At 50.1% G+C, this 12,852-nt stretch overlaps 1 protein-coding gene across 1 annotated transcript in view; it reads left to right on the plus strand.

Moving 5' to 3' along the window:
* The window catches only part of DPYSL2 (dihydropyrimidinase like 2), a 62,482-nt gene that overhangs the window by 308 nt on the left and 49,322 nt on the right, over positions 1-12,852 (plus strand). The window contains exons 2-3 of the mRNA XM_081269041.1: positions 3,173-3,261; positions 4,943-5,127. Of these exons, the coding sequence (XP_081125167.1) occupies positions 3,173-3,261; positions 4,943-5,127 (274 nt within the window). The remainder of the gene's footprint in view (positions 1-3,172; positions 3,262-4,942; positions 5,128-12,852) is intronic.

A 12,852-nucleotide genomic window follows, 5' to 3' on the forward strand; every position in this document is an offset into this window, starting at 1 on the left:
AGGGAGATGGAGAGGGACCCAACTTTTTAAAAAAATTTTTTTTCAGTTGCTAATGAAGGCGATAGTGGGGTGGTGGTGGTGGGAGATGCAATAATAAAGAATTATAAGGCACGTAGTTTGCAAGGCATTCAATTAGGAGCGTGAGTACATGGAGATAGCTTTAGGTAGCGCGCCAGATCCGCTGTATCCTTTTATTGTCAGCCCGAGATGCTGCAGTGCTGGCCTGCGGGGTGTAAGCAAATGGATGCCAGATTGAATATGCATGGTTGAAGCTCGATATTGTTCTCCGGGCTGCGTGCTGCGAGGCTGGACTCAGGAGCTGCGATGGGGAGCTGGGGAAATGGATCCTCCCTCCCGGTGTCTTCCGCCCCCCCCCCCCCATAAAGGGCTTTCTGGATCCTTCCTCCAGCTCCTTGGAAGAAGGGATGGGTTTCAGCCCGAAGGCGTAATGACAGCAGAGGGATGCTGAAAAGGGCAGGGTGTAGCGGAATGATGGGGAAACGGGAAGGGAAATCTGGCACCGTGATGAGCAGGAGAGGAGGGCGGGGGCCCGGGCCAAGGCTTTTTGTTGACTGGGGACAGGTTTTGGGTAGTTCTCTCTTTTTTTTTTTCACCCTCTGGTTTGAGGCTGGGGCCCTGGCAGGGCTCAGGGCTCACTTTCCTGCGTCTTTTCTGCTTCTTCCGCCACCAGGGAGGCGTCCGTGTTGGCGCATACAAAGCGGGCTGGGAGGGTGGGCGCTGGGGACAGCGGCGAGCCGGGCTCAGAGAGGTAATGGCGCTGCGCGACGCGCCGAGCAGATGGCCCGGCCGGCCCCAGGCAGACAAAGATCACAGCGGCCCGAGGTGTGGGCGCTGTTCTGGGGCCTGGAATTGTTGGTTTGTACATCACCGGAAAACCTCCGTGCCTTGAATTCGCGATGCTTCAGGGATGAGCACCGGTTCTTGATCCCACTCTCTCTCCATCTTTTCCTGGAAAAATCTCCCCAGTCCTGATATCTGCATCCTGGAATGAAATCCCAGGGAGGGGGAAAGCCAGGGAAATTCATTGTTATATAATGCTGTGCATTCGCAGTTGGCCAGCTGATTCCCGGGTAGAACCCAAGGCCGACGCAGACACCAAAGAATCAAACAGCCAAAAGGCGCTATAGGGCTGGATTTGGTGTGTGTTTCGCCCTGGTTGTCCCTGTGGCCCCGGGCGCCCCTGCTTCCTCTCCATGCACAAGGACACACCCATCCACAGGAGAGAAGTGGGAACAAATGCACAGGGGAGGGATCCTGCGCTTGAGATTTTCTACGATGCGCTGGGTTGTTCAAGGAAGGTGAGTTGAAGGCAAAGACCCCAGATCCCGGAGGATAGCGCATGGAGCACCCAACGGTCTATGTTCCTGCTGGAGGAAGGAGTCTGGGGAGCTAGGGAGTGGGGGTGGGGAGCAGATTTACAGCAAGCCCCTGATAATTTGTTGTCTTCTTGAACAAATGAGGCAGTTTCGTTTCTCATTGACGTTGTGGGGAGGAAAAAAAATAGGCAAACAATCAAGACCGATTTTTAAAAGTGCGCCCCCTCCACCCTTGAAAAATTCTGGTTGCATTATCCTAGGACCCATAGCATGTTTTTCCTCCCTCCATCACCATGGCCAGTCTCTTATGTAAGAAGCCTTCTAGAAGGTACTGGAGTGAACAGGGCTGTGATATTTCGCTTTTTTCTTGACATGATGTTGGCTGGGGGATTCGTGGTAACGGCAGGAACAGGTAGGTCAGTGGCTAAGGGGCAGGTGGTGAAGGGCAGGGTTTCTCCTGGTCTCCCAGGCAATGGAAGCTCTAGATCTGGGAGAGGAGGGATTATTATAGGCTCAACATCTCCCAGCCTCAGTTTTCCTGTCAAATGAGAATAGAATCTTGTTCCATCATGTTCTGAGGCTGCAACAGCCTGATGTACCTGACAGGATTTTGTAGAGGTATTGACATTGATCATGATCAGTTTTAGGAATTGTCCACTGTTTCCATTTGACTTCCCAGTATCTATGTCAGGATGAAAAAGCCCCTGCAATGTTCAAAATGAAAATCATTTTGATTTTTAGTATGTCAGAGAAACAAATATGTGGAATGACATGTAATTTTTTTTCTCTTTAGTAGCTTATAGATGTATAAAAGATTTTCTGTAATTTCTTTTTCTTGGTAGCTGATAAATGTAGATGGCACTTGCTGTGAGTATTGTTTTTAGCTTAGTTTGGGTTAACACTTGTCAAGATGAATGCTGTCATTTGAGATGTGTTGCTTATTAAAGGGGTAATATATGGCTCAGCTTGTAAAGCTTGAATCCGGATTGAAATAAAATAGGTGCTTATTCACTGAATACACCACCTTCACATTCCATTTCTTCAACAGGATTTGGGATAGCCATGAGGCATAATGTGGCATTTTTGTTACATTCCTGGCCTTCCCATGCCACACAGCCTTTATTTTTTTGCACAAATATCACCAGTTAAAATATAAGTGCATTAGGAATCTATTGTGATGTTAGATTTTAAAATTTTCCATCTCATCTACTGTATCATAAAACTTTGCCTTTTTCTTAACTACATAGTGAAAATGGTGTAATTTCCATAGTCCCTTCCCTCCCTGCTATGCTTGCTGTGATTTGCCTCAAAAATAAATGTAAATATAGAAGGACATTCTGAATTGAAATCTTGTTGTGGCTGGACCAAATATGTTTGTATAGGGGTATCCCCTGACAACAGACTTTTGGTCACTCTTCCCTGACACAGACCTTGCTAAGACTTTCCTACATGTGGGTGTGTTTCTCCCCCCCCTCCTTTTTTAAAAAATGAGGTTTAGCCAAAAGTCATTCAAAAAGTATTGTCTTCTTTATTTGGAATGTTTTCACTGCTCTTTAATCCCGCCCCCCCCCATTTTCTTTTGCTTTCAGGTTTAAGGTCTAATTGAAAGAGATGGTTGATTTTTGTAGAATAAGCTTTGCCAGTATGTTCTGCCTTATTGGATGATAAATTGTTTGCTCAGTACAGGTTCCCCTTTGTCACCAGAGCTTTCAAAAACTGGCTCATTGGAACATAATTTCTGAATAGTACAAATGTGTCCTGCATTCATTTAACTTAGCACCTGTGTTCCTCATAGGTCGGTTATGTGTTGTGACTTTACTACCTTTTTGTTTCAGAGTGATCGTCTTCTGATCAAAGGAGGTAAAATTGTTAATGATGATCAGTCGTTCTATGCAGACATATACATGGAAGATGGGTTGATCAAGTAAGTGTAACTCATTATTATGTATATAGTATTTATATACCTCCCATTGATCCCAAGCTTTGGTACCCCTTCACACATGAAGTGTTAAATTTAGTGACTCAAAGAGTGACCAACTTAGTATCTGTTTTAAGTTCCATTTTGATTGGTGGTAATTAATGAATTTGAGAATTCATATTTGCAGATTTCAAAGTTGCGGCCTCCCGCCCCCACCATTATGCCTTTGGTAATGCCCTATTTTTTAATGGAGGTGACAAAATATCTTCTGTTGTCAGCTCAGATACTTGCTTTAGGGTATGTTGACGGTGTGAAAGGTTTCCTAGAATTTAGTTGCTTGGAATGGACAATCAAAGGGCACAGATGCAGAGTACAGCCTCTCATCAGGATAACCACATCTGCTCCCTCAATCAGGAATCCAAGTTAGAGGCGCTACAGAAGGATACCAAGTTAATTACCAAGTGCCACAGACAAATTACTCCCTAATCCTGGGGGGAATTTTAGTTTTTATTCTCTTAAGTGGAAACTGTCACAAATAAGGCTGCCCTTTGTATGTTGTGTATTATGTCATGCAGGAGAACAACAGAACGGTTGTGAGTTTGGGTGTTTCTGGACTCTGGCGGGTTAAATGAGCAGAGTGCATACCAGTGTCCTCATGCCCTTCCTACTGGGACAGCTCCCAGGCTCTGGAGAAATAGCACATCTGCTTAACGACAAACACTGCACCCAGTGACATCTTTTAAATAAGCAGCCTTCATCAGGCACTAGCAGCAGGGCAGCCGGAGGAGTGGAAACCTGGATGTGCCCGCTGCCTGGAAGCTCACACCCTGATTTATGAACCGAAAATAGGGTTGAGCAGTTCCACATTTAATGTTTTCTCCATGTGTGTTTCTTGTGACAGCCTCAGCTCTGGGCTCTCAAATGCTGTGACTTTCTTGTTCCATCTCCGCTCCCAATTATAAGGCAGCATGATTTGGCCTGGCAGATGGACAGTGGCCTGGAAGGGAGGAGGCCTGAGTGCTATTTTTAGTCATCACTCATTTGTCTCAGAACTTTAATCAACCCCTCTTTGATTAATTTTTAAGACAGTAGAAAGATATAGTAAAAATATTTTCTTAAACATTGGAAACGAATCATGTCCCCAACATGATGAGTATTCGTTTGTCTGCCTTTATTATCTGAATGGCCAAGCACCTGTTTCCACATTTAAAAATTGCAGCCGTTATAGTGTTCACTTTTTTCCCCCTTTGGTTCCATCTCCACCCTCCCACCTCTGTTTTCTCTCTATTGAAAAAGATATGGTAAAAATAAATGTTTGGAAAATGCACTCAGGTCTGAAGCAAATTGCTATTGGATAATTAGCTCAATGGTGTGTGTTACAAGAAGGTCAGATGACATATAAATACCTTGGGGCCTTGTTACCATTTGACCTTATTGGTTTCTGGTAGCTAATTTGCGAATGGGGCCTCTGGTGCCTTATGTAAATTTTGTTTTCTAGTTTATTTGGCTGCAGCGCCCTTTGTGGGTGAGGGGTGGGGGGGATCTCTGGTGATGAATGATGACAAGACTCTGAAGAGTCCCTGGCACATGGTGGAGGATAGTTTGGAGCTTAGTGAAGATAAGCTGTCATATCTTCTTTGAATCCACATTTTACTGACTGCCCTTATCACCAACCCTGTTTATTTAGGCAAATAGGAGAAAACCTGATCGTGCCAGGAGGGGTGAAGACCATCGAAGCGCATTCCAGAATGGTGATTCCTGGAGGAATTGATGTCCACACTCGTTTCCAGATGCCTGACCAGGGAATGACCTCTGCCGATGACTTCTTTCAGGGCACCAAGGCGGCCCTGGCCGGGGGGACCACCATGATCAGTAAGAAGCACCAACTCTGTCACAACCCTTAGAGCCGTGAGACAGCAAACGAGCCTGTGTGGTTGGGTCTCCCTTTGAGAAGCTGATGAACCGAGCAGTGGTTAGACCTACTAAATAAGGGTCTGGGTGGGCTTGCCTTTGTCTTATTTCCTTGCTCTCGTTTTCTGTGGAACTTGGTGTTCTCCAGTGAATTTGAGCATCTGGTTCTAAGGAATTTTGGTAGGAAGAGAGGAATGGCGTCTTGATTTCTCTACTTGAGGACTTTTGTCTTCTTTGACCCCAAAATGTTATTTGGTTGTGAAAGTACAGCGTTTGAAGTCATCTTCAAAGCTACCTATTTTGAGCCTTCACTCATAAATATTTGATTTTGATTAAAAATAAAAAGATTCCTAAGAGTGCTTCCTCTTGGAATAAGGACAGGGTTCAGCAAATAAAATGCCCAGCCAGGAAACTTCTGTTCCACTGATGTGAAAATCAAATGCGGTAAATGCTCTTTAGTTTGGGTTGGACATAAGAATTAGGCAGCCCTGCTTGGTGGAGGAGCCACAGATACTAACTGTCCTTTAGACATGAAAACTGCTGGTACCCACAGCCAGGTACCCTTTGTGTTGCTCAGAGGGCTGTGATGTTTTGGTTCAGCCAAATCCAAGGTCTATTTGCTGGACCCAGCATGGGTGCTCAGTTGGCCTTTTTGCAAATGTCATTTTTGTTTTGAGGAGGTGGGCACTCTGCCTGGTGGCCCATCAGGTATGTATTTTAGAAAAGAGATTTTTATTTTCCAAGAGTGAAAGTCAACATACTTCCTGTCTTATATGAAAAGCTAATAGTCTGGTTCAGAAGAGGGTCCAAGTGGAAGGAACTTCACCCCCCAGAGAAGCCAGACTTGGTGTCTTTCAGTGATGATCTTTTTGACCTGTGGTTTGGACGTCTGTCTGGATGCTTTTCTTCTGTCTTTCCTGAGCTGGAGCAGCATTGCTCTGCTGTCCCCTCCTACTTGGAATTTCCCTGCATTTTAAATTGCACGCTCACTCCCTGGTGCCCTCCCTGTCCCCATCTTCAGCTCAGAAGCATTGAGACAGTTCTTTCCTGTTTTGCCTTCCTTCTTACCATGAGACAGCCTCCAAGGTTGAGGCTCACTATTTCTGCCTAGCTCTAGGCCTTGCCTTCTAGATTGTGGATGACATCCTTTGGGGGGCCCTTTGTGCACACCCCAGGACTTGGGCCAGTGTGGGAGGCTGCCGCTTGACCAAGTGGGCCTTTCCTCCCTGGCTCCAGGGTGGTCTGGAGTCCCACCTGAGCCAGGAGGAGCATAGACCATTTCAGGGTCATCCAGGAAGGTTCACGTCAAGGTGATCTGCCTCCCTTCTGGGTGCAGACGTTGATCACAGAGGGTCAATAAGTAATATTTCTTGAGCGAGTGAGTGGTTGGTGACGACTGTGGTTGGAGGAGTTGCCTTGCAGGAGCCCATTGCTGTAGGGGAAATGCTCCCAACTGGAAGTCAGCAGTCTGGTTCCCATCCAGCTCTGCCCTGCTGTGTGATCTTGCATAGGTCACCTCACTTCTCTGTGTCTTAGTGACTCATCTGCCCAGTGAAGGATTTGCTGACCTGGTAGTCCTCTCCAGCTCCCTCATTTGGTCAGGCCCTGAGCTCAGTGAGAGATTTTACCCTTAATGCACTTTTCTTGGCAGACACCGAGGGGCCCTGTTACTTGAGAGGCCCCGGCCTCTCCTGCATTCCTGCATGTGTCTCTTCAGCCCTTGCACTTGCCCGTGCTTTGGCCTCTTGCTCTGTTTTGTTTCCCTTCCTGCCTGCCTTCCCCCGCCACAGGGGCACATCCCTTTTGGCTGCCCCCCAGCTCTTTGTGGCCTTCTCCCCCAGTGGCTGTGGGCTTCTTTCCATTCATCCAGGTGGGTTCCTTCTGGGCAGTAATGAGAGGCATCTCATTCCAGGGCGCCCAGAACAGTCGGCAGATGGCCCCATGGGCAGATGGTCAGGGGAGCGAGCAGTCCAACTGGCTGCTGGGCCTGCTTGCAGGGAATGCGAAGGCGTTGAACTCATGGCTCCAGGATCAGTCGGTTCGGCTAAGGAGTGGGGGGATTTAATGAGCGAGCCTCCAAGAACGTGATCGGAGTCGTCACACTCAATTGTGGCAGTGTGCTCAGGGGTGTCACACCCCAAACTCCATTGCTTTTGTAGCCTGTGAGAAATATTAGCCACTCCTGCAAATAACCCCTGTGGTTGCTGACCCGTGTAGGATTCCTATCCGCCCGCCGTTCCCTCGGAGGGGAGGAGTAGCAGTACAGATGAGAAAATTAGGATTTTTTTTTCTGTTTTCTGCTTTCTGTTCTTGCCTTGTGCCTTGCCGCAAGTCAGTGAGTGGCCGGGGCTTCCTTTATAGAGAAGGAGGCTGGCAAAGAGCACTTATTCAGTCCAGCTTGGTTGGTACGGAGAAGCTGCTTCTTCAGTGAGACCCAGCGCCTTGAATGCTTGTTGGAGCCAGGAGGAAAGGCTGGGGGAGTTTTGGACAGATTCAGGTGCAAACTCAATGTGCCCAGGGCTACTGCATAAAAAAGCAGTAGAAGGAAATTGGTACGAAGACACCTGCACCGCCTCCTTCTCGTCTGTCTTTCTCCACGCCTTGTCACCTGCCCTGGCCAATGTGTCTTCTCCTGTTCCTTTGCTGGCTATGTGTCTCCCAGGTCCATAGACCGTAGAGGTTCCATTTCTGACTGCCATGGCTTTACCCATGAGGAACATGAAGCCAAATGTTCCCAGTTTGAAAAAGGTGACATGTCAGCAGCAGAAAATAATATTATGGCCATCAAACAGAGCCTGCTACGGAGCTGCCCAGTAGGATCTTTGTGAGGGCCTGGCGCAGAGCAGGGGAATGCCTTTCACCTTTCTGTGGGTGGGTGGAGATCCCAGACACAGCCTGCAGGTGCATCCAGACTGGCCCAGGGGTCACACGGGTGGTGGGATGTTGCTTGGGGAAATGCTCTGGACTACCCCCCCTCCAAGGGCTTCGTGGTCATCAGAGTTGTTAGGACCCTGGAGCCTCCAGGAAGCAGGTGGGAATGGCTGCTTCCATTCTGCAGAGGGGAAGACCAAGGTCAGGTGTCAGTGCATCACTTGCTGACACATTCCCTGTGCCCTGGGGAAGGTGGCAGGCGTGATGCACATCTGCAGCCCTGGCCGTGCCACTTCTGGCTGTGTCACCTTGGCCTCTGTTGCCTCATCTGTGATGGGGACAGTTGCCACAAAGATGGACTGTGGCTGTGTCAGCATGGTCCCTGTCCTATGGGAAGCACTGAGATGTGGCAGTCACGGTCAGCCCATCTTGTGGGGACCACCAGCCCCATCTCTGTGACCTACCAGAGCCCTACTCTCCCTAGAGAGCCAGAGGAAAGCTGCCCAGGGCGTGGCCTGAGCATTCCTGGGTTCTCCAAGTGGGTGTGTCAGTGCACAGTGCCTGCATATGTTGGGTGTGTGTGTGTGTGTGTGTGTGAGAGTGATCTTAAGAGATTCTTCTCTCTGGGTCCTGCCCCACCTACTGAAGTGGCAGATCTGCCGGTGGAAACCATGAATCTCTTAATCTGGCACTTGTTCGAGGCACCCGGGACACTGTTTGAAAGGACAGTAGACCCTTGGTCAGTACAAGAAAATTTGAGGGGAGCCTCGCGGTGGCTTTCTTTTGTCTGATCTTTTCCCTAGCAACTCTGGCCAGGTCTTCCAGTTCTCTTAACAGGTGGCAGAGGGTACACACCTGTGTGGTCATTGAATGAGATGCCATTTAGCTCAAGTCCAGAGCTATTTTACTTAAACTGTGAGCTAGATCCTGTGCTGATGGAAAGGACAGAGAGAATGAGATTGAGTGGTCCCTGGGTGTCTGGGGAGGTGATTCCAGGAGCCCCGTGGATACCAAAGACTGAGGATGCTCAAGTCCCTACATAAAATGGCCTGGGAGTTGCATGGAACCTGCCCACATCCTCCTGCATACTGAAGACACCAGATTATGCCTATGCCTCGTACATGTCACACTGTGTTCTTTAGGGACTAAAGACAAGCTCAGCGCAGATGCAGTTTTTATGAATATATTTGATCCATGTTGAGTTGAATCTTTGGACACAAAACCTACGGATGCTGAGGGCTGACTGTGGCTCTCAGGAGTCCGTGCCAGATCTGTGCGCTCCAGATCTCCAAGGATTAGGAGTCACTGCTCTGAATGTCATTTCTGTCCACCTGAACTCCAGGCTGTCCCTAGAAGTGCAGAGTCCAGGCACAGACACCCAAGGGGACTTCCTGGCCATACTGCAGAGGTGGGAGGGGTGTCTTGGTCATGATGGGGTGAAGAGGTGCTGTCACACAGGGCTGGAACTCTAGACCTGTCACTTCTCTGTGCATCTGCCAGGTTGTGCCTTTGGTACCTTCATTCACCTGTCCCCGGGCATCTCTCATCCTCTTCTCCTGTGCCTCTGTGGTGCTGCCAGCCTCCAGTCCCGGAGGGCTGTTGCCACGTCAGGCTGCTCCAACCCCGGAGCCACCCTGGAGTCTTAGCTTGTGAGTCTTGTCCCATGTTGTCTGGAGCACCTATTCCTTGGCACCCCCCGATTCTGCGCTTTGCCTCCTCGGGGAGCCTCTGTGGCTGGGCTCTTCCTCCCGCACACCTGTGCTCCTGTTTCCTCTTCCTCTGAGACCTTCAGTGGCTCCCTCTTGCTGGGAGAATGCAGCCCAGCGTCAGAGCCCCTTGATGTGGCTTAGTCCTCGTGTCCAGCCGTGACTCAGGTCAGCTCAGCCAGTGACGCCGTTGCCTTTTCTGCCCTTTCCTTATTTCCCATGGAGCCTAGCGCGGGTGCTTCCTCTCAGGCTCCTTCTTAGCCCTCTTCCCGGTAATCTCCTGATGCCTTTGTACCTGGGTAGACTTTTATTTACTTATTTTTTAAAACATATTAGGCATTAAATGCAGGGGTGCCTTAGGACCGAACTACACCCCCAGTCTTATTTCTTTATTTGTTTTGAGTCAGTGTCACTAAGTTGTTGAGGGTCTTACAAAGTTGCTCAGGCTGGCCTTGAACTTGCAATCCTCCTGCCTCAGTCCTGAGTCACTGAGAATATGGTGTGCATCACCGTGCCTGGCAGACAATGAATGGGCTTTTATCCCTTGGTCCTTGGGGTCAGTCGGGGCCCCTCTGTTTTGTTTTTGTGTTCCCCACTCCCCACGCAGTGTCTCAGTGCTGAGAGGCACCCATTGATACCCGGGCTTGAGTGAAGGAATCCTTCCATGAATCTTGGTTGCCTGCTTGGCTGGTGGGTAGGGAAGGAGGGTGTATGTGTCTGATGTTAACAGTGTTTACATTGGAAGTGGCTGTTCCCTCAGCAGTGTCCCCTTCTGCCACAGCCCCCTAGTTCTGGGGTCAGCTCTGTTAGCAGTTTGGGGAGGGAGACAGAAGGGAAGTCCAGAGCCCAGGCTTTGACCTAGTTGGGATGGGCAGCCCCCTCTCTCTAAACTGCTCTTGGGAAGCGCAGGCACTAGCTGTGCGCTCTCACGCTGGTCCTCCTAGCGCTTGCTCTCTGAGCGCAGCTTTGGGTAGAGAAGTCACATGCCCCAGCACCCTGGTGAACTCAGCAGTCCTTCCCAGAATGCTTTGGGCTGGTCCCAGGTCTCTCTGTGAGCCTCGCCTATGGAGGCAAGAGGCCTGGGAGGGAGGCGAGGAGGCTCCCCGAGGAGACGTGGCTCAGGGCCCCGCTGCGGTACATCTACTGCTTGTCATTTTTTCATCCATGTGGCGTCTGGGATTGCTCCCTGTTGGTGACAGGCACACATGTGTGAACACACACACACTGTAATATGGATGTGTCTGTAATTGATACTTTGATGATTCCCTTTGCAGCATTCATTTGACTGGGGTTAGAAAGTGTTTACTAAAACACCCGACCACATCAGACCAAGTTTCAAAGTCCAGGACCCAAGTTTTCACCACAAAATCTGCCTGTGGTCTGGCGATTAGAAAGCCACGTTATCCGACGGGCTGCCGGGTGGGCTTTCCCCCCTGCTCCTCTCATCTCCCCAGGCCCTGCGTGGAGGGGGTCCCACGTTTCGCCTAAGCCTTCAGCAGGCAGACCCACGGGGCTGGGCCTGCTCAGGTGTCCTTTGTGAATCTCAGTCCTGAATGCCTGGACTGGACGATTCTGTCCACTCCCTGGCGTAGTTTGGGCTGAATACTGGATACTGATATGGCTGGTGGGTAGGGAAGGTGGTCCCAAAGGTCCAGCCCCAAATGCTTTCCTCGTGAAGGGGGTTGTGTTGGGCTTGACTGGCCAACGGGGAAGGTCAGCGGGCATTATGAAGCCTTTCCAGAAGCAGCGGCATTTCTGTGTGACTCTCTAGACCTTAATAAATGGACATCAGGCAGTTCCCGTAATCCATGGGGTCTTCCCCGGACCCTGGTCCCGAGAGCTGGCAGTGCAGCCTTGGAAGTCAGGCCAGCTCACGAAGAGTGCGCCCTCATCTCTTGAGACATCTGTATCCTCCTGGCCCCTCTTCTCCCTGGCTCTTCTTAGGGGTGTTGCGCACAGATCTTGGAGGATCTCAGTTCTCAGATGTTTCCAGAGCCTCTTGTCTGGTGTTCCCTGGAGTGGGTGTTCAGATTATTGGGAAGATCTCATCCATCCTCCCTCCTGGCCGGAATGGCAGCTAGAGCAGACAGGTTCTCAGTGACCAGCATCCCAGCTCAGGGTTCCTCATTGCTGGACAAGGGCTTCATGACACGCGTCCTGGGCTCCCCTTGCCCTGTGTCCTGGCCGAGTGAGCTGGGCACAGACTTCTGGAGGCAGAGCTTGTGCTCCCTCCATGTTGACATGGCTCTGGTGTGCATGGGAGCTGGCCATGCTGGGGGCCCGACAGGCCACTGAGTGAGTCTGACAAGAGCCCTGGCCCAGTGCTTCTTGTGCCCTTGCGAGCTTTCACACTGTCCTGGGCAGCCTTTCCCATGCAGCCTGACAGGGTGCCCTCCAACTGACACCTGGGGCTGATGGAGGCGGAGCTGTGCTGGTTGGAACGATGGGTGGAGGTGGTACTGTGGGAGACCCCTGTCCTTCCCCGTCTTCCCCTTCTGACTGGAGAATCCTAGGGTTTGGGGTGTGGGTAGGAAACCACCACATTCCCTCACGGCCTTTCTCCATTGCTTACCTCCCCTCCACGGCTTGACAGTGTCCCTGGTCCTGACCAGTGTCCATGTTGAACTGTCAAGGAGATGGAGTTCAGTGAGACAGGGTGTCTCCAATTGGTCACTTAAGAAAAGTCCTCACCACACTGAGTTTCCAGGGCTTTCCTTCAATGTCCCTCCTTCTGTTCAAGAGAGGAGCTGGGTTGCAGCACCCATTGTATTTCCCCTAAGTTTTGGCCATTTTGCTTTTCACATGAAAATCCGTCAAGGTGAGCTGTAGGCCTTTCTTGAAAAGCACGAATGGAACCCAGTGTTCAAGAGGGAAATCAAGCATCCGAGGGTGGGGTGTGTGCTTCTCAGCCCCCACGGCTCTGGACCTCAGTCACTGTAGGAAGGGCCTTTGTCTCTCTTCCCTCCTTTTCCCCTTTGAGCAGACCTCTCTGATTCTTCTCAAGAGATGACCGCTTCTTTCTCTGGGTTTGAGGGCCCTGCCTCTAACTTGCTGCTATTGTTGGGTGAAGCCATTTGCCCAAATTCCTGGCTTTGAGTCAGCCTCCTCG

This window comes from Spermophilus citellus (assembly GCF_964194105.1).
Source record: "Spermophilus citellus genome assembly, chromosome: 16".
Taxonomy (NCBI): domain Eukaryota; kingdom Metazoa; phylum Chordata; class Mammalia; order Rodentia; family Sciuridae; genus Spermophilus; species Spermophilus citellus.